At 33.4% G+C, this 21,948-nt stretch overlaps 1 protein-coding gene across 6 annotated transcripts in view; it reads left to right on the top strand.

The window, feature by feature from the left end:
• The window catches only part of VPS13C (vacuolar protein sorting 13 homolog C), a 182,326-nt gene extending 160,586 nt beyond the window's left edge, over nt 1-21,740 (top strand). For 3 of the 6 annotated variants that reach the window (XM_082444517.1, XM_082444513.1, XM_082444514.1), the window contains 12 exons: nt 566-705; nt 2,649-2,730; nt 3,721-3,834; nt 5,480-5,555; nt 5,968-6,131; nt 7,353-7,398; nt 9,002-9,125; nt 9,646-9,760; nt 14,543-14,631; nt 18,006-18,129; nt 19,456-19,539; nt 19,852-21,740. In XM_082444517.1, coding sequence (XP_082300643.1) covers nt 566-705; nt 2,649-2,730; nt 3,721-3,834; nt 5,480-5,555; nt 5,968-6,131; nt 7,353-7,398; nt 9,002-9,125; nt 9,646-9,760; nt 14,543-14,631; nt 18,006-18,129; nt 19,456-19,539; nt 19,852-19,953 — 1,260 coding nt within the window. In that variant the 3' untranslated portion in view covers nt 19,954-21,740. The other 3 variants (XM_082444516.1, XM_082444515.1, XM_082444518.1) reach the window with 1 other exon arrangement.
• Nucleotides 21,741-21,948: the final 208 nt, after the last annotated feature.

Below are 21,948 nucleotides of genomic sequence, written 5' to 3'. Positions count from 1 at the left end.
GAATGTGAAAATCTCATGGTTAAGTACTGAGTTGAAGGGTCTGTGGAAGCTGAAAAACTTATTACTCTTTAAAAAATTTGTTTAGAACTTGCTAATTGTTGCCATAATTGTCATGTTCTTGTTACTTGTTATTATTGTATGATTATACCACAGTTGTTATTGTTAGTTGTTACCATAAGTTGTTTATCTTATTGGGTTAAAATAAATGATTGGCCATTATTTCAAGTGTTAGACTACTTGTGGGCCAGTTGACACATTTTTCTCCTTAAAATGATGATGCTATTTTTGCAAAGTGTTTTGGTCTCCTCCATATAAACACAATGGTATTTATAGGCTTTGAATAAAATTATAGTTCAATTTTTGGGACAGACTGATTTGTATTTTATCAAAAGGTAAATATGAGAATCAGAGCTGTTCAGTGTAATTTACTGAGTAACAAATAGTAGTTTTCTTTAGGACTCTAATTGAAAGATACAACATTTGTTTGTATCTGGACGATCTGGCTTCTATGTATGTAAATATTTTTGTTTTTAGTTTCATTTATTGAACATTATTTTTCTTTTAGTTGCACTTGAGCTTGTCTTTGGGTTCTGGCGATGAAGGGTCAGACCAAGAAAACCAGGAAATGATTCCAATTCATTCTGTCAATCTGCTGTTGAAAAGCATAGGTGCTACTCTGACTGATGTGGATGACCTTATATTCAAGTAAGAGTTATGTTAAAGTGTATTGGGGAGGTTTTTGTATCAGGATGATGTTTCTGGATATTAATTCTCTCCATTTGTGCTAGAATGTTAGCTTAGAAAAATGATAATTCTTACTACTTACTCTTTTTATTTATTTATTTATTTATTTATGGCTGTGTTGGGTCTTCGTTTCTGTGCGAGGGCTTTCTCTAGTTGTGGCAAGCGGGGGCCACTCTTCATCGCGGTGCGTGGGCCTCTCATTATCGCGGCCTCTCTTGTTGCGGAGCACAGGCTCCAGACGCGCAGGCTCAGTAATTGTGGCTCACGGACCTAGTCGCTCTGCGGCGTGTGGGATCTTCCCAGACCAGGGCCCAAACCCGTGTCCCCTGCACTGGCAGGGAGATTCTCAACCACTGCACCACCAGGGAAGCCCCTCTTACTACTTATTGTTGAATAATTTGGTCCCTTTCTAATTAAGCCCTTTAGGTATACTTATTTTACTCATAAAGATAAGGTAAAGAGTCTAATATCTTCTGCAGTTATCAGTATCTAGATAATACATGAATATAGTATAAACATTGAATTAGTTTAGTAGTATATTATAAATTGACCATGTTTTAAAAGGAATTATATTTAGAAATATATAGCAACAGGATTAGATTTCAGTATAATTATATGGCAAAGTATAGATAATAGCTCCTTGCTACATTTAATATAAGAATATTTGTGTGTGCCAGACACATACAAATTCAATGAATGTTTATTGAATTGAATATTCAACAGTGGTACTGGAGAAAAAAATTCATTAATATTATTTTCACCTCAGTTGTACACTATCAAATTTCATAGGAACTGAAGGCTTAAACATAAAATTCAAATAGAAAAACAAAGACTAAGGAAAAATAGAAGTTAATCGCTATCAAATCTCTGAATAAAAGGAAACCTTTCTATGTTTAAAAGCAATTGAAAAAATCCCAATGGAAAAATGCAAAATTGATTTGACTACATAAAAATTAAACTCTTACAACAAAATCAATGAAAACACTTAAAAAACAAAGGACTGGAAAAATATGATGACAAATATAACAAAAGATAATAATCTTAATTTTTAACCTAAAAGTTCCAATGCCATAGGTGCCAGAGGACAATGTTAGATAATTCACAAAAGGGAAGACACAGTGGCTAATAGATATTAGAAATGGTTAGCTTTATTATTTATCAAAGAATATATGCAAATTAAAACAAGTTATTAAAGCTTTCAAAATATGAGAAATCCTAGTACTAGAGAGGGGTGGATCTAAGAAATGGGCACTTTTTTTTTTTTTTTTTTTTTTACTCTTTGTATCAGTGGAAAGGGATCTATTCAAGAGCCTTAAATGTTTTTGTAGTCTTTCACTCATTAATTATTTTGGGCGGGAATTTGGTCCAAAAAATAATCTTGAAATGCAACCAAAGTTATATTCAAGATACACATAACAACATTAATTATTATGTCAAAATTTTAAAATGTCTGACCGTGGAAGAATCGTTTGTTGTGACACGTTCACATATTGGAATGCTATGCATTATTAAAAATGGTTACATAGAATTTTGAAAACACAGAAGAATATTTATCCACAATGCTGAGTGTAAAAATGCATACAGAGTGTTTTAATATTTTTCAGTTGCACAGAAAAGAAAGAATTCAAAGTGGAAAATGAGAAGAAGAAAAAACTTTTAAAAAAATCCACTGTGTGGGGGGATTATGGTCAACTTTTTTAAACCTTTTTACTCTTTATGTGTTTATGAAAGATTTGCTTGAGAATGCACTATTTTTATAGTAGTTTTGTTATCCTAATATTTAAGATCGCAAACAAATTATATGTACAAACCTAATTGTGAATTAGCAATGATTATCATTGAAATTTTAAGTCTCTTTTTTTTCAAAAAATAATCTTAGTACTTTTGACACTTTCTCCTCCCAGACTTGCTTATTATGAAATTCGATATCAGTTTTACAACAGAGATCAGCTCATGTGGAGTGTTGTTAGACATTACAGTGAACAGGTAATTTCCTATCATAGTAACTCATAAGGAATATACTTCATAAAATATCAAAACAAAACATTTGTATGTGATTGTACAGTGTGTGATGTTTACCTAATTTACTGCAGTTCTCAATCTCATTACTTAGTAGTTTTCTTGAATGATTAATTTCTATTTCTTTAGTTTTTCCCCACCCCCCGTATAAACTTTTTTTAAAAGTTTCCCGTAGTGTTTTTTCCCTTTGCAATTGTACATTTACCACTTTGGGAAAGAATAGTAACTTAGGAGTCAATACATACATTTTATTCCTTCAATGACTATAGTTTCTAAGCATAGTCTAGTAGAATTGTGAGAAGGCCAGGTTCCTCCCTTTGCCTGTTACTCCATGGTTCGAGTTCTATGCACAGAGACATAGTAGTTGTTTTGGGGCACTAGGGTTCCATTGCTATACTGTGGAACTGCAGGGTGACATTCCTCTTCATTCCTCTTTCCTTCCTCTGCTGGCAGGTCCTTTCTCTTATGGTGTATAGACATTATGTTTTTTACATGTTCAAATAAGGATATTTTTTTCTTTTTTTTGTTGTTTTTGTTTTTAACCCATCTAGTTCATAGAAATAGTGATAATAACAAAAGTAAGTACCAGTTATTGAAACATATATTCATTTAATATGCATGCTCAGCCATGCAAGGTCAGTATAATAGACCTCCCATTTTATAGATGAAAAGAGGAAGGCCTATAGAGACTAAGTGACTTGTCCAAGGTTACATAACTGCCAAATGGCAGACTTTACCTCAAACCTTAGTTCTGTCCAATTTGAAAGACCCATGTAAAAGTACTAACATAACGCCTGGCACATAGTGAAAGATGAATTAATGGTCATAATGGTGGTTATTCTGCAGCACTTTCCTTTAACAAACTTAACTTAGTCAGTATCCCACTTTCTTACTGCATCATGATGTTGTTGCTTACAATAGTTGCAAAGGACTTCATTTATTTTTTTTCCCCTGTAGTTCTTGAAACAGATGTATGTCCTTGTATTGGGCTTAGATGTGCTTGGAAACCCATTTGGATTAATTAGAGGTCTGTCAGAAGGATTTGAAGCTTTATTCTATGAACCCTTCCAGGTATTGATCTTTTTTTTTTTTTTAAACATCTTTATTGGAGTATAATTGCTTTACAATGGTGTGTCAGTTTCTGCTTTATAACAAAGTGAATCAGTTATACATATACATATGTTCCCATATCTCTTCCCTCTTGCATCTCCCTCCCTCCCACCCTCCCTATCCCACCCCTCTAGGTGGTCACAAAGCACCGAGCTGATCTCCCTGTGCTATGCGGTTGCTTCCCACTAGCTATCTATTTTACATTTGGTAGTGTATATATGTCCATGCCACTCTCTTACTTTGTCACAGCTTACCCTTTCCCCTCCCCATATCCTCAAGTCCATTCTCTAGCAGGTCTGTGTCTTTATTCCCGTCTTGCCACTAGGTTCTTCATGACTTTTTTTTTTTTCCCTTAGATTCCATATAGATGTGTTAGCATACTGTATTTGTTTTTCTCTTTCTGACTTCACTCTGTATGACAGACTCTAACTCCATCCACCTCACTACAAATAACTCAATTTCGTTTCTTTTTATGGCTGAGTAATATTCCATGGTATATATGTGCCACATCGTCTTTATCCATTCATCCGATGATGGACACTTAGGTTGCTTCCATGTCCTGGCTATTGTAAATAGAGCTGCAATGAACATTTTGGTACATGACTCTTTTTGAATTATGGTTTTCTCAGGGTATATGCCCAGTAGTGGGATTGCTGGGTCGTGTGGTAGTTCTATTTTTAGTTTTTTAAGGAACCTCCATACTGTTCTCCATAGTGGCTGTATCAATTTACATTCCCACCAGCAGTGCAAGAGTGTTCCCTTTTCTCCACACCCTCTCCAGCATTTATTGTTTCTAGATTTTTTGATGATGGCCATTCTGATCTTTTATTTATTTTAAGTGTAGTATAGAAAAATGGATGTTCTATTTTTTGTAACAAGTAATTTGTATTTTAATTGTATCTGGGGACTGAATAATGTTCAAATAACAAATATATCAATTTTATATATTTTTTTAAATTACTAGAGATTACATTAAAAGATTGTTTTAGAATTAATTGAGCACTTCTAGTGTCTGGAAGACATCCCCACATTTTCTAGTATTTAATGTAGTTGTAAGGAAGAGTGCCTAGGTAGTTTGAGACCCATTTCAAGGCTGTTTCACCACTATGGAAAGGACTAATGGGGCATTAAAAGCTAACTTTGTTTCATAGTCAAGCTTTCCTCTAACCTGTTCTCCTCCATTTAAAGGACCCAGGAGCCTAGTGTGGTGAGGGTTTTAGAAGGACAAAGCAAAGAGAATAAATGGGGAGAACAAGAGAGCCAAAACTGTGTGGGCTCTTAGTCTTGTTGTCAGTGTGGCTTGCTTTAGCAGTCAGATGGCACTTGGTCCTGGGAGGCCAACTTCAGATTGTGACTGAAGCCAGTGGTTTACTCCTCTCCAATTTTTGTCATCTTAAAGGGCTTGCTGAGATCATGTGGGTTGAAAGTATCTTCAACCACAATAGGTATTCCATCACTATTTGGGTTAGAAGGTGAAAACTGTCATCACACTGTTTATGTATCTTTACAGATTCTGTATCTTCATGGAAACCCTGCAATACTAGATTCAAAGTCTTAAACTTGTTTAAATTTTAAGTAGCAAATTTTTTTTTGTTTTTCCGGCCAGGGTGCTGTTCAAGGCCCTGAAGAATTTGCTGAGGGGTTAGTAATTGGAGTAAGAAGTCTCTTTGGACACACAGTAGGTATGTATCACATATTTGTGTGTGCATGTGTGTGTGTGTGTATATATACGTATTTTTAATTATAGTTATTATAAAATGCATTGTTTATGAAAAACAAATGATTATGTTTAATAAAAGAGGGATTAGTTTTATAATAATCCTTTTAAAAGATGTGCTCCCTTGTTCTTAAGTGGAAAATAATTTAACACTGACCTGCTGAGTTTTTTTTAATATGTCTTTGTTGTGTTGAATCAATGTACTTTAAATAGTTTTATTCCTCTTCTTGGTAAGTGGGAAATGGAAAAAATAAATGCATTTTTGTATATGAGACAGAATTGTAAGCACCTGTTAGTTTAAAGCAGCCGCATGCTGTAAATTGTGGTAATGCTCTTTAAAGAAACAGTGTGACTTACTTCTCTTGACCTTTTGATAGGTGGTGCAGCAGGAGTGGTATCTCGAATCACTGGTTCTGTTGGAAAAGGTTTGGCAGCAATTACAATGGACAAAGAATATCAGCAAAAAAGAAGAGAAGAGATGGGTCGGCAGCCTAAAGATTTTGGTGACAGCCTGGCCAGAGGGGGAAAGGGCTTCTTGCGTGTAAGTCTCCTGCTGAATCTTCAGGAAATGCTTACTTTTATATACACTTTAGAATATGTACTGGTTGTTTGGCACTTGGAATACTGCTTGTGAGTAAAGGTCTGTCAGAGTAGCAGTAGTGATAAATTGTGGACTTTCTGTTTCCTTTTTTGTTCTCCTTCCCTTTATCACCATCAGATCTACCCCCCAATTCCTGGACTTAGTTTGGCACTCGGCTGGAGTGAAAACTGTAATGATGGCAGGTTAGCACTAGTGGGGTGGGGGCAGGTAGAGCGGAGGAATGTGGCGGTAACTGGAGGGGGGAGGAATTCTTCAGGTCATCGTCAGTCGACCGTTTCTGTGGAAGGGAGGCATACATGCTACAGGTTATAAACCAGGAACTACCTTTCTCTACTTTTTAGGTACAGGTATTATAAATTATATACGAATACTGTTTAATTATACAGGTAATATATGACTGTCCTCCTTATAGGTAATAATAAGAACTTATGAGTTCTTTTTTTAAACAAGTAATGGAAACATAGGTAAGGCTATGAAGTACTCTTTGATTACCCCTCACCTCTTCTGAGAGGTATCTATTCTTTTCAATATAGTATATATCCTTCAGTTCCTTTTCTGTGTGTTTATATAATATGCAGGTATTTTTAGTTGCTACTGTTACTTGACAGTTATTTAAAGAATGTACAAACATTATTTTTTAAATTTTGGAAATAATTCAGGAGACTGTAACTGCTGTTTGTGCCAGTGATTTGTAATGTTTTGTGTATTGTCTCCTCTAAAGTGCTTTACTTGTCAGGATATTTGCTATCCTTCAGAGGTCCCTTCATTTTCAGTTTTCCATACTTTCACTAGATTATAGAGTAACCTCATTAGAACTTATAATTAGATGTATAATTTTCTCAGCTTACTCATTTACTGATATGGATGGAAACTGAGACTTAAAGAGATTGTATCAACTGCTGATTGGTGTCAGAGTCAGATGTAGAAAATTTTCACCTGCTTTACTCCTCTGTCTATTTTAAAGTTCTACAAAGTGCTCCGTTTAAAATTTGCTATGATGTAATATTTAAAAAATCACAGTGCTCACTTATGTGCATGTTGTTCTCTGTCAAGTCCTCATTTAAAAAAAGTTATTTCTAGTATGTCTGTAGAGACCTCTAGTGGTTGGTTTAAAATTAAGCACCTTCCTTTCGGGCTTGACTTGATTGGTTTCTCTCTCAGGGAGTCGTTGGTGGAGTGACTGGAATAATAACAAAGCCAGTGGAAGGTAGGTTGAGAACGTTTCCTTCCTGTACAGAGTCTGAGGAGTTGATACATGGTAAATTGTTGTTTAATGAGCGTAACTTTCCTCAGGATGTGAAGAGGTTAAGTAGTAGACTGTGTCTCAGACTTTGGATGCTATTTTTAACAGGGCCATAGTTAGACTAGAGTCCCTTGGGCCATCAATAGCTGTTGACTCTGTTTTTTTATCCTATTAAAAAAAAAGCATATTACTTTATTCAGTACAGTCCCTATCAAAATCCCAGTTAGGTTTTTTGCAGAAATTGACAAGCTGATTCTAAAATTTATATAGTAATTCAGGGGAACCCCGAATAGCCAAAACAATCTGGAAGAAAAGAAAGAAGTTGGAGGACTTACACTGTCCAATTTTAAAACTTACTATAAAGTTAAAGTAGCTAAGACAGGTGGTGCTGGCGTACAGGTACACATATAGATCAATGGAATAGAATTCAGATTCCAGAAATACATCCTTACTTTTATGGTAGATTGATTTTTGACAGGGGTGCCAAGATAATTCCATAGAGAAAGAATAGCCTTTTCAACAAATGGTGCTGAGACAACTGAATATAAACATAGAGTTTATATATGCGATCCCACTCTTAGGTATATACCCAAGGGAATTAAAAAGCTATGTTCGCTTTAAAAACTTGTATATAAATGTTTATAGAAGCATTATTCATAATAGCCAGAATGTAATAACAACCCAAATGTCCATCATCTAATGCATGGATAAACAAAATGTGGTATATCCTTACAAATAACTTATTATGCAGTTACAAAAAGAAATCAAGTACTGATATAAGTACAAGATGGATGAACCTTGAAAGCATGATTCTAAGTGAAAAAAGCCAGTCACAAAAGACCACATATTGTATGATTCCATTTGTAGGAAATGACCAGAATAGACAAATCCATACAGATAGAAAGTAGGTTAGTGGTTGCCTAGGTCTGCAGGGTAGGGAGGAAGGAGGTAAATTGCATAGGATTGAGAAGAGGGTTTAGGGGGAAATGATGGGGGATGATTGCTAATAGGCATGGGGTTTCTTTTTGAGATAATAACAGATTTTGTAAAATTCATTATGGTGATAGTTGCACAACTCTGAATATACTATAAAAAACATTTAACCTGTACACTTTAATGGGTGAATTATATAGTATTTGAATTATATTTTAATAAAGTTCTTATATTTTTTTTAAAAGTGCACTGCTTGAAAAATCTCCTGATTGTTGGACAAAAAAAAAAAAAAAAAAACCCACAATATTTTCTGGTCAGTTCTTAGATCTTCCAGTCATAGGTACTGACTAGACTTCTGGATCAGTAGTTGTAAAATTTGAGTGTGCCTTGGGGTTACCTTGGGGGCTTAAAGCACAGATTACTGGCTGGGAGTGGAGGCTAATAATTTGCATTTTTAACACACTTTGAAAACTGCTGTTGTATCACATGTTAGGATTAAATTCAACTTCTTTAGAAAGTCAAATTCTAGGAACTTCCTGGGTAAAACAGTTCAGTATTTGACTTAGGCTTTTGTTGAGTTCAAAGTTGCTTATTTTAAAATCTCTTTTCTTTCATTGTCTTTGGTTTTATGAAGGTGCCAAAAAGGAAGGAGCTGCTGGATTCTTTAAAGGAATTGGAAAAGGGCTTGTGGGTGCGGTGGCTCGTCCAACTGGTGGAATAATAGATATGGCCAGCAGCACCTTCCAAGGAATTCAGAGGTAATTAAGTGCACACTGTGTGCAAGCTATGTGTCTGTGTGCAAATTGTTGCTAGGAATACATAAGTAGGTTAAATACTCTGCCTGTGCGTGAGGACCTTAAAGTCTAATTGAAAGCTCTGACAGGTTCACAAGGTAGAGTGCCCCCAGAAAGGAATAAGAAGAGATTTTTTTTATAGCCAGTTTCTCTTTTATTCAACAAGTGTTTATTGGTCCCTACTATATGCCAGGCAGTGTGCTAGACACCACAGATACAACGAGTGGATGGCCTACTCCCTGCCTTTATTATTTTGACATTTTCTTTTCTTTAAGAAAAGGTGGGGGAACTTGGAGTCAAACCTACTTGGTTTTAATACTTGTCACATTATTTTGGGCAAGTTATTTAAAATTACTCTGTGTTTATCAAATATTGATACACTGTGTTATGTAGTACAGTGTTTAATCAACACATATATATTTGTATTATTTTGAAAGTTTCTCGCATGTTTTCTCATATGTACTTACTCTGCTGCCTTACACAGGGTGGCAGAATCAACTGAGGAAGTGACCAGGCTCCGTTCCCCTCGCCTGATCCATGAGGACGGCATCATTCGCCCTTATGACAGACAGGAATCTGAGGGCTATGATTTATTTGAGGTATAAATTCTATTCTTCGTGGTCATGAGTGAAATTTAATTTTAAAGATTTCTAGGATCAGGATTTCATGGGTGGTTCCTAAAGTTCCTGATTCATGAACTTCTTTAAAGATGACACAGGGAACAATGGTAGGGTAGAATTTGATTATTTATTTGTTTTATTATATTAGCATAATGTATTAAATGGGAGTAACTCATCATTTTTTTTTCTACACAGGATCAAAGCTTTTTAGTGCAGAAAGGATAATCTTAAAAGAAGTCATAGGCTTTATTACTATTTGTATGTTAGCTCCTTTAGTTTACGTTGTTAACTTTGGTCTCCTGCTTTGTAGCTAATTATTGGAATTTCACTGCTTCCTTTTCTCCCAACCAAATTAATTTATTTGGACTATATTGTAAATCTAGATTTATTCAGGTAAACAGAAGCTGGAGGAGAGAAAAAAAGATTATTATGTACAATTTAATCTTTTTAAACCTTAAAAACTTTCTTAAGGATTTTTTTGGCTTTTATTTTAGTTTTAATTTTACTGTATTTAAATAATACACACATATGTAAATTGCTATTCTCCCATGACTAGCTTTCCTCCAAAATAAAATTAGTCATATTTTCCTACTTTGACTTTAAAATAAAATGACTCTTCATTTTTCTTAGACTTTGACTTTTATAGTATGTGATTATATTTTATCTTTCTGCATGCTTCTAACTTTATTTTCTTTCTTTTTCTGCCTACACAGCAAGAACTGGAAATACAGGACTAAATGTTTTCTATACTGCTACTTGATTTCATCCTTAAAAATCAAAACCAACTGTGGTATTAATTGACTGTCCTGGTTTATTTAGAGTGAGAGTCCATTAAAATGAAGTTTTCTTTACATTTCTCACCTCTATCTGAACTTTTTATTGTAGTGGCTTGACTACAGATAAAAATTGTGATATTCCTGGTAATACTGTACAGGAATAAGAGGTCAATATAAAAGATGAAAGGATATAGGAAATCAACTCTCTTTTACATTTAGTTGGAGGAACACTTTATTGAACTCACAAGTGGATACTTTTACTATCATTTTTAGAATTTCATCTTTTCTTACGGTATTCATGTGCATTTCTGGTAAAGTTGGGAAAAAGAACAATTCTTATGTTCAGTCTATTATGCGTTCTTTATGTATGTGAGTCCTGCTGATAGAGTTACATAACTATTATATGTTTCACAAATCACCTAAATTTACTCAAGTTGCAGAACTATTGACTGGGGCATATATTTTAAGAAATGAAGTATCAGTTGCTCTGGGTCTGTCCTTAGACCTCAAATAAGAGTTGGCACATGAATTTTGAGAATATGTTTCCTTAATCTCTTTTTCTTTTTCTAACTCCTTGGTACTCTTGCTAGATAAGTGGCAATCATTTTCTAATTATGTTATATATATTCCTAGCCTTTTGTATTTATACCTTTTAAAAATTGTCTCCTTATTGGTTATGCTTATTTGACAATTATTAGTTTTAATTAATGTAAATAGAAGTTGAACATGTATTTAAGCAGCTTACTTATGTGGCTTTTGGACTTATAGATGTCTTTATTTTTAAAAACCAACCACTTTTGCTTTTAAATCCTGCGAGAGGATTCATTATCCTAATGAGAACAAAAAAAATTATAAACTATCATTTTGAAATTAGTGGCCCCATAGTTAATTTCAATATAAGTTATATTTTGTTTTTTCTTTTTTATAAATGATAGAAATGTTTGATTTAGCAGTGTCTTATCTAGCAACTTTCATGCTTCCTCCCAAAAGTGAAAGTATAAACTTAGGTTTAATGTGTTGTAACATGTAAAGAGAATGAAGCCGTTAACATACAACTGTTCAGTTGGATTATATATTTTTTAAACGATAGTTATCAAAAGAATAAATTGAATCCTTCATATTTAAAACAAGGACTCTTTAAAGAAGAAAGAATGACCTTCAAAGACTAGCCTAAAACTATAGCTGACAGACTTTTCTTGTGCCTGAATAATTGAGGGTTGGCAAAAATGTTGCCTCACGTACAGTTTCTGTGAGAATCAAGCACAGTAACTAATTCAAGATTCTGTCTTAAATCATCACTAATAATTATTCTTCCTTCTTAGGTAAAAGTAATGATTTTTAATTTTCCTGGATATATTACAATTTTAATGAGACTTCTGGAAGATCTTATAACTTGTTAAAATTTTTTTCTTTATTGTTTACTTTTTGATTGTTTAGCTCTTTATGTTATTCTTTTCCTCATGATTTCCCTTTTTACAACTGCATGTCAGTAAGCACAAAACTTCAAGAAACTTTATTATTTTAGCTAAATATAGTCATCTTATCTGATTTAGTAGTTTTTGTTAAGATATGAGAACTGGAAGAAATAGAATGATTGTACATTAAGAACAGAACTTGGTAACTTTCTTCCATGGGTAGCAAGGGTAGGCATGGATAATTAAGAAATTTAGGCTGTTTCATCCCTTGCCCATTTTGCTGTGATCAGTTAGTTGGGTACAAAGTATTTGATAATCTAGACTGTGTTGGATATACAGAAGAAAGGAGACTTCTGTCCTTAAGGGACCTAGTATAACAAAATGTGTAAATATTAAAGAGCATTTGAGCGTAAAATTATGTCCTCCTAGTGCTTATTGTAATGTGGGTACATTCTAAATAATTTATTTGGGAATCTTTTGATTTACCCCATTTTCTTTTTCTCCTGAGTATTGCTCTGTATTCTTTAATTTAATACTGAGCTTTGAAAGTTACTGAATTATATACTATGTTTTCATAGGATATACTCTTCTACTTATCCTCTGTTCTCCTAGGATAATTATCATGACACACACACACATACATATATATTTATATATATATATATATGGCCAGTTTTTATTTAATATTCATCTTGATTCACATAGTTATGATTATATAATATTTAAAATGGTGTTCCTTGCTTTTTTGTTTTAATTATATTTTTTCATGTTCTTAGAAATGCTTCATTCTTAATTCTTGCATTACTGTCTGTCGAGGTAAATTTACCTCGTATATTTGACCATTCCCAGTTCTTGACATTAAAGTTGTTTCTGTTATTTTACTAACAGTAAGAATGCTGTGATAAACATCATTAAACGTAATGCTTTTTCATATCTTGTATTATTTCCTTAGAATTTACTTGAAAAAATTGAATGGTTTTGCTAAATATTATAAATTCTTCAAGTTGCATTTTGGGAAGGGAGAGTAAATATTTTATAAACTAATCTGCCACAAAGACTGAATCTCAGAGTGTAGTGGGTTTTAGAAGTGCTGGAAACCAGGTTTCTATAATGTATTATGGTGATAAATATACTTTAAAAGCTTCAGTTTTTTTAAAGTGCAAAACCTGATAACTAATGAAAATGCATACAAGATGGAAAGTGGGTAGTATTTCTTGTACATTTCATCTCAAATCTAAATATTTTAACATATTTAAATTTCAAAGCTGAAAATAAAAGCACTAAATTGTTATATTCATTTCCCATATTCTCTTTAAAGGAATTAAGGTATAAATGTTAAAAGATTTTAGCTAATTCACACAGGGAAGATGTGAAACAAGTGACTATTAAACTCCACTTCTCTCTGAGACTCATTCCGAGGTTGAGACCCCATTCTCTGGGGATTCATCTTCCTGTTCATGGCTTTTTGTAATTGTCAAGGAATGACTGGGAACCAAGGATCTTTAAAAAAACTATGTATTTTAGTATTGAAATAATAACAAGTGTGCTTTCTCTGCTTGTGATTATTATTATTGATTATATTCTCCTTTTGATAATATTGATGCAGTCTTGGTTATAAAATGTTAATATCTTATAAGTATGTTTATGTTTTATATTTTCATATATATTATCTCATCTGATTTTTAATTATTATATATAATATCAATAATATTTCATTAGCATTAATTATAAAAATAACTATTAATTTTAATGTGTGTTGACTAAAGACAATAATTTTGAGATAGTTAAAAAGTAAATGTATTTTAATGTGCTACTATTTATACTTGAATTATTTTATGCTTGTAATTGTCTTTAGTAATAAATTGTGCCGGCTATTTGAAATCTTAGAAATTCTTCATGTTTGTGTTAAGATTGTCATTAAATTTTCTTTTCTGCCAGGAATATAATTCAATACACGCTTGTACTTCTCATGCATGTTGTATAAGACCAAATATTCAAAAATATTAAATATCAGTTATCTTGGAATTTTATTATGTGTATATCTACCTCTCTGTAAATCAGTGGTTCGTAACCTTTGAGAAGGATCACAGACCCCTTTTAAAAATCTGATGAAAAGTATGAACTGTCCTCTGAAAAAAGTTCAGAAATACATTTTCAAAATTTTATATTCTTTTATGGTAGTTCATAGACCTCCCAAAGTCCTTCCATGGACCCCAGGGTAAAGACCCCTGTAATGTTAATGTCCAGTTTTAGTATAGGTTCATATTAATGAAAATGTCTGATTATTTCTGGTAAATATTCAAAAGCTTCTGAGTTATGTAACAAGATGTATTTTATTAGAAGATCACTTAGTAAGTGTTTAATACTTATTTGTCTTTTAAGGCACAGTGAAAGTTAATTTACACTATGAATATTTTTCTAGCTTCACGTGCCAATCTATAGAATTGTGCTTTTGGTTTTAATAATTTTTTCCTAACTGGCACTGTTATTATGATTAGCTAATATAGAGTATTGGAAATACTATTTAGATGCATGTACAACCCAAATCTTGAGTCTTCTTTTCTTTTCAGAATCATATCAAAAAGTTAGAAGGAGAGACTTACCGATACCACTGTGTTATTCTGGGAAGGAAGAAGACAAGCCTTATGGTTACAAATAGGTATTGACTTCAAGTGACATTTTTTAAAATGCTAACTATATAGATTATAAGAATTTTGGAGATTAAAATGGCAGAGGATTTAGATAACTATGCTTCAACTGCAAAATATTCATGGTCATACAGTCATGGAAATACAGATCTGGATAGGTCCTTCGAGATCATCTATTCTGACCCTCTCATTTTGGAGATGCTGAAACTGAGACTTAGCATGGTTTAGGGGCTTAACCAAGTTATACAACTTCTGAGAGACGGAGTCTAGAATAGACTTTATAAGTGCAGTAGTGATACCTTTATATGTGAATTATAAATCCAGTTATGGAGGGTGAATTCATGAATCACTTTTTCTCACTAGGTTTTATTTTGGATGATTAGCATGCCTTTTAAAAGGATGGTATTATTTCTTTGTGTTCCAGTTTTTTCTAAGTATTTTGGGAGTGGTAGATAATTTTTCCCAGTAAAAGAGCTTGGACTAAACTACTAAGTTTATTTTCCTGAGATTTACCTTACATCACTTATTCTAATTATAGGTTAATAATTTTCAAAACATTCTAAGTTATGTATTTTGTAGGACTAAGGCAAAGCACTTACAGTAGGTAACATCTGCATTAGATTCCTTACTATTGCACTTAAATATATTTAGGTGGCAAGGAGAGAAAGGAAAGCATTAGGATTCAGGCTTAAACCTACAAACTGTTTCTAAGAGAGAGTTAACTAGTCTTCTGATTTGCCCATTAATTAAGAAGTAAAATACTCACAAAACAATCTAAAAAGTAGTTTTTATGGTTTTTATACTTTTTATGTAATTCAGCGCTAAGCAGTGGAAATCAGTGGGTTTTTTTGTTTTTTTGTGTGGTTTTTTTTTTGGTAATATGTAATACTTCAGTATTTGTTTGATTTAGGCATTTGGTAGGAATATTAATGTGTACATTATACATCTGTTTTTCTTCAAATAAATTGAAAAATCATAGTAATTTGAAATCTAATCCCTTATAGAGCTTTTCAGGAGGCAATTAGAAAAATAATATTCCTGACCAGTGCAATGACAGTCTCCCTTAGATATGAGTGGATAGCCTTAAGAGACCAGGGTTGGGTGACTGAATATGGAAGAGAAGGGAATACAAGATGAGTGTGTTGGGTTTTGGCTTGAGTACCATTTACAGTAATTTGAGGGAAAAGATGATGATTTTGTTTCTGTTTTGAGCTTAATGAGTTTGACATAGCTTTGAGATATCAAAGTAGAGGTGCCTCAGTAGTCAAGGAGACATATAGATACAGGTATAAGTGTAGATAATTGGAGTTTGGGTAAAGATCTGGAGTTGAGATCTAAGAAACCATCCTGAGAGAATATGTTAAACAGAAGAAGACCAAGATTTGCACTCTGGCAAACATGGTGCAGGAGGAAGAAAGTGAAGGAGATTGAAGGTGGCAGGAGAACAATAATAATTGTTCAAGAGTACGATGGTCAAGAGTAGAGTTTTAAGACAATCAGAATGGTGAATTGCGTTTGATGCAGTGATTTGTAATAGTTATCTTTAACTCTTGGCTCTATCATCTGATTCTCTACTAGGCAGGAGGTGGGGGGTGAAGTCCACTTCCTAGAGACTGTTTGGAATGTGTAGGGGTGTTGGAGGTTGTCGAAATGATTAGAGGCCCTGCAGGCGCCTAATAGCCTGGGGCCAAGGATGGTGTACTTCCTACGGTGCACAACACAGTCCCGCAATTTCAGTAGCACCTGTGCTGAAAAATATAGTGCCAGGGGTCTGTATCAGTCCTCACCCCATTGGTCACCAAATTCATTCAACTCTACCTTATAAACATCTAGAATCTAGCTCTTTCTTCTTCTCACAGCCAAAGTCAAAATTTCCTAAAAGCCTCCCCCACCCCCGACCCCTGCAAAAAAAACCAAAAAACAAAAATCCTTCAAGATCTGGCGCTAAGCTAATTTTCTCACCTCTGTATATATCCAGTAGTCCAGCTACAGACCTCCACATTCCTCAGATAAATCTTCCCTTTTTTTTTTTTTAGAAATATATTTTAAACATTTTTTAAATTAATTAATTAATTTTATTTATTTGTTTTTGGCTGCATTGGGTCTTCATTGCTGCACGCAGGCTTTCTCTAGTTGTGGCGAGCAGGGGCTACTTTTCATTGCGGTGCACGGGATTCTCATTGTGGTGGCTTCTCTTGTTGTGGAGTGCGGACTCTAGGCACACAGGCTCAGTAGTTGTGGCTCACGGGCTCTAGAGTGCAGGCTCAGTAGTTGTGGCGCACAGGCTTAGTTGCTCCACAGCATGTGGGATCTTCCCAGACCAGACCTCTAACCCATGTCCTCTGCATTGGCAGGCGGATTCTTAACCACTGTGCCACCAAGGAAGTCCCAAATTTTCCCTTTTTTGTACTCCTATATATGTTAATGCACTGTTTCCTTTGTCTAGAGTATAATTCCCCTTTCCTACCTAGAGAACTTCTTCCTTTCAAGAATCAGCTCTTAACGCTACCTACTTTATCACCACGGTCAGTCCCTCTCTCCCGTGTGCCGAAAGAATTTTCTACACACTCTGCTCTTGTTCTTATCTAACTGTGCTGTAGCATTTATTTGCAGGTTTATTTCCCCTTATAGCCTATGGGTACCTCTCAAGCAGAAACCCTGTCTTCTTTGTTTCTCCAGCACCATAGACATTTGTAGAATAAACAGTTCTACTTTCCTAGTTTTGCTTTCTGTAACAGAAACTTTAGAATCAAGTATAGTTATATCAGTAACAAATCTGAATCACACACTGGGAAATCAATGTGGATGCCCTTTAAGGATTCTGTGAATTTTTTTTAATTGCTGTTGAGTAAAATGGGATGCTCGCTCTGTGATATAGTACATCAGTATTAAAGTGTTCAAACCTGATATTTATTAGTAGGCCTAACGTGAATCTTTGCTGACATTTGAGGTTTGTGACATTTCTTTCTTGATTAGAAGGCATATGTGATTGACAGTAAAAAGCAATTAATAATTTTCCAAGTAAAACGTTTTCAGGGGCTTCTGCCTTTATTGCTTCCCAGATGAGAGTATAGCCTGTTCCTTATGTGTTTTAAAGAGAATGATTTCAGTTTTCTGGTCAGTTAAAAAAAAAAAAAAGACACTTTTCTGAATTTTGCAAGATTGGCAGAAGGGGAATTTTTGAAGGTCTGCTTTGTTACTTGTGCCATGTTTGCTCTTTATTTGACAGTTACCTTTTTTTTTTTTTAATGTGAAGCATACATTTTTTAGTGTGCCAGGTTATAATGCCTACTGAGCAAGTAATTCCGTCCAGCAGAGTGAAATATTAGAATAATTAATTGTCTTTATCACTACCTGTATGTTTTTGTTTCCTTTTGCAAAATAGGCGAGTGTTGTGTATAAAGGAAGTTGAAATCCTAGGCCATGTGTCCGTAGACTGGCAATATCCATTTGAAGATTTTGTACAGTCTCCTATTGTTGATGGAAATCTGCTCAAAATTTCAGTTGAGGTAAGAAAACATGAATCACATCTTTAGAGCCAGGAATTTGTTAAATGAATGGAAACCAGTGCTTTCTGACTCTGTTTTATAGTTAACTGAATAAAATGTTTGAAGTATTATTATTATTATATGCTGAAAAGTAAGGAAAGATGTAATCTATTTGTGTTCTGTACTTTAGTTTCTGACAGCCCTTGATTGCATTGAGTGAAATAATAAATTTGTTCACTGAAAGAATTAGGTTTCTTTTTGGTAGAATAAAGCGTTATTGAGTAGAAGGGTTTTTTTTTTAACTTCATATGGATACTATTTTGCTATAATCTTAGATACTTCTGGAAAGATTCCCCATTTTAGGCTTTTAGGAGATTATTATAAATATTATGTCTAAAACACTCACATTTAATAATATTTGACATTTATAGAAAGCTAATGCATTTTAAGTATGTAATAATGCTTTCATGTCTTTCCTCTACATTTTCTATGGAAAAACTTTTTAATTATATAGCAAGTAATTAGCAAAAATGATACCCCATCTTTTGCTTAGTTCATAGACTCACTTTACTTTGAAATGTATAGTTTTTATTATATATGATATAAATTTATTTTCACCCCTTTAAAACAAACTAGAAATTACTATTCCAAAGATGGTAATTTCTATATTTTTTCCTAAACAGTAATTGTTATCTCTATTCCTGAAACTATCTGAAAAATATTTATCATAAAATTCAATAGTTAGAGATGTAAGTACTATTATCCTTTAATTTACTTTCTTTTCATAGACGTTTACAAGTAAAAGAAGCTACCGTGAAACCATTCCATTTTGTATTTTAGCCTTACCTCATTGTAGAGTTTCAAAATTTAAATGCCTTGGTATATGAAACATAGTTTTTAGACTAGGAAAGTTGTGTCACTACGCATGTATATTACAGTTTCCTCAGTTATCACTTTTCTTTCACATCAGTGGTGAGAATTGACTCAGTGCATTTTACATTATATAAGAATTTTATCTATTGGCCAAGGAAATGAAGGAAGGGTTTTTTGATTTGTCAGATGTGATGAGTTATCAAGTGGTATTTCTGTAGGCTATTTATCATTGCCTGCAGAAAGCCATCATTTTATGCAGATAGATAGATACTCATCCAATTTCATAAATTCTAACAACTCACATACGGAACCACTATCCTTGTACCAAAATGATTTATTTCTTATACCGAATATGTGTATTTGGTTAGTCTAGTGATTATAAAATAGAGTGACGTTTAAGCACTCAATTAAAGGTTATGATTTTTTTTCTTCCCCATAATAATTTCTTTTCTGTCATTGTTTCTTTTGAAACAGAAACAAGGTCTGTTCCAAAAAAGAGACAGTGCCAGTCAAGGCTATGTTCAGAAAATTTACCTGAAGGATGTCACCACAGCAGAGGTAAACGATTTATTTTAAAGAATGCCCTCTCAGTGTTTTCACTGCAAGTTGAAATAAAAATGTTATAATTAACAATACTTATTACTTTTCCCAAAAGATCAACTAGTTATAGCTTTGGATGGATATATATGCTTAAAATAATATGTTGTAGGCTTAACAGGGCAGAAGGGTCTTAGCATGACATGTATTAACTGTGTATTCTTGTCTTTGGACCTGTGTGGAGAGCTCATACTCTTGGTTTTGTACCTTTCTCCTCCACCACGTGAGCCTGTACTTGTCTTTACCATTCACGGTAAATATTTTGTTTTCCAGAGAGCATGTTGCGCCATTGAGGATGCACGGTCAATGAGATACCAGCAAAAATTGATGAAGCAATCATCACTGAAACTTCTCAGGCCCCAAATACCATCTTAATCACAGATCCCAGGGGGCTGCTGCTGGGAGAAAAACCAATCACAGTCTTGTCTGTAAACTACTCTTCTTCAAGGAAGCCTTTAGTTTTGGAATTTTTTTCTAGAGTAGTTAGTTTTGGATTTTCCATTTTCCCCCCTTAGTTTTGGCTCTAATTTTGTAGCTGTGTGTATGACAGCAGTCCACTTCTACACTGCCACCTGGATGGGTCAGACCCTTAAAGAAATACTACTTTAAACTCAGAGTGAAATTTCCATTAAAATTGTGAAACAAAGGGTAATAAGCTTGTTTTTAATTAAAGTTCTTACTGAAAAATAAGAAAGGAGCTTAGAATGACTAGTGTTCTGTGAGAGCTTTTTTGGACAGGTCTTTGAACAAATGTTGTATATTTTGTTCAATAATTGAACTGATACAACATTTTTGGTAAACCAGGTGATTGACTTAAGAAAAACCACTAAAGGGAGACATGACATGTTTCCTATTTTCTTTTCATGAAAGCATTATTTTCTCCTAATAAAAACATGTTTTGATTTGGCACTGATTTTTCCTCCTTGCACTGTAATATAAAGACAAATGGAAAATCAAACCTTAAAATATCTATACTCTGTTCTCTAGAAGTTTTGGAAATTATTTACATGCTCTTTCAAGATAAACTTATATGGCATGATTAATGTGCTGATGCATGAAAATATTGCACTTTAAGTTTTTCAAGAGTCAGAAACATGAAAAAAAATGAATATTTTTATATTTCCAGAACTTGTTTTTTATAAGTTGATTTTTTAAGGGCATCATAATTAACACTTAATTTTAATGCATACGTAGAAATGTATTTTAAATGCTTAGTAGGAATAATGAAAAAGCTCTAGCTGCTTTATATATAAATAAAGTAAGGCATCTAACAACATTGTGGAAAATCATTGGTAGATGTATCCTTTGAGCGAGCAGGCCTGTAGGAATCAGCTCCGTACACTCTCATTTTTGTTCTTTCTGCATCTCATTTGTGCTGGTCAGAGATGCACTGCCTATTAAAGCTTTTTAAAAAATGCTCAAAAGTACTTAATTTCCTTGGATGAATCTTTAAATTTGCTCATGGTTTTTAACATGGCATTTACTTCAAATCACTGAATTAATGATGAAATGAAGTTGTGCACAAACTTGGTTTGCTCTGTTTTTGTTGATATGTGTGGTAATGTTTCTGCTATCCTTATTCATGTTTTTTAAGACTGGCCTTACAACTTTAAAAAATTTTCCTAGTTATAAATTTACTGTAGACTCCAAAAACGAAGGGTATAATAACTAATGCCCTAAATATTTGATATGTTATGGCGGTCTTTGCCTTTTCAACATCACTTTTTTTTTCTGTCAAGGAAAGTATTATATTCAAAACTTCTAGCTTTAAGCAGAATTTCTGTTAATTGCAGTTTATTCAAGTGTACTAATATTTTGTGTCTTTTAAAACTGACTTAATCAGGAATTTGAGGTATCTGATTATATTTTTCATATGAATCACAGCTATTGACAATATCCTAAATATTTAAGTAATTATATTGTACTGATGGCATGTACAAAACATTGAACTAAGAAAAATTAGTTTATAGAAACCCATAAATTCATCATCTCAGTTGGCTCAGAAATAAACTTCCAAATATTTGTACCATTTTCATTTGATTTAATCCCCTGGGACAGAAGTAATTCATTAGTAAAGTGCAATAATGTCTGTTGTGTTTTTTAAAATGCTTTGAGAGTCAACTGCTTGCATATGAGAGAAATAAAACATTTGGTGTATTGTTTACAGGTGTGAAAACTTTGTGGGTTTATGTTACATACTCAATAATACTTTTACTTTTTGTGAGAAGTTAGATTAATAGTTACGGAGAGCTTTTTAAAAAAAATTTTATTGAAGTATAGTTGATTTACAATGTTGTGTTAATTTCTGCTGTACATCAAAGTGACTCTGTTATACACATATACGTATGTATGTGTATATATATATATATA

Source organism: Balaenoptera physalus (genome assembly GCF_965194825.1).
Source record: "Balaenoptera physalus genome assembly, chromosome: 2".
In the NCBI taxonomy this organism is placed as follows: domain Eukaryota; kingdom Metazoa; phylum Chordata; class Mammalia; order Artiodactyla; family Balaenopteridae; genus Balaenoptera; species Balaenoptera physalus.
Note: the sequence above shows the minus strand (reverse complement) of the source record. Positions and strands in the feature narration are given on the sequence as shown.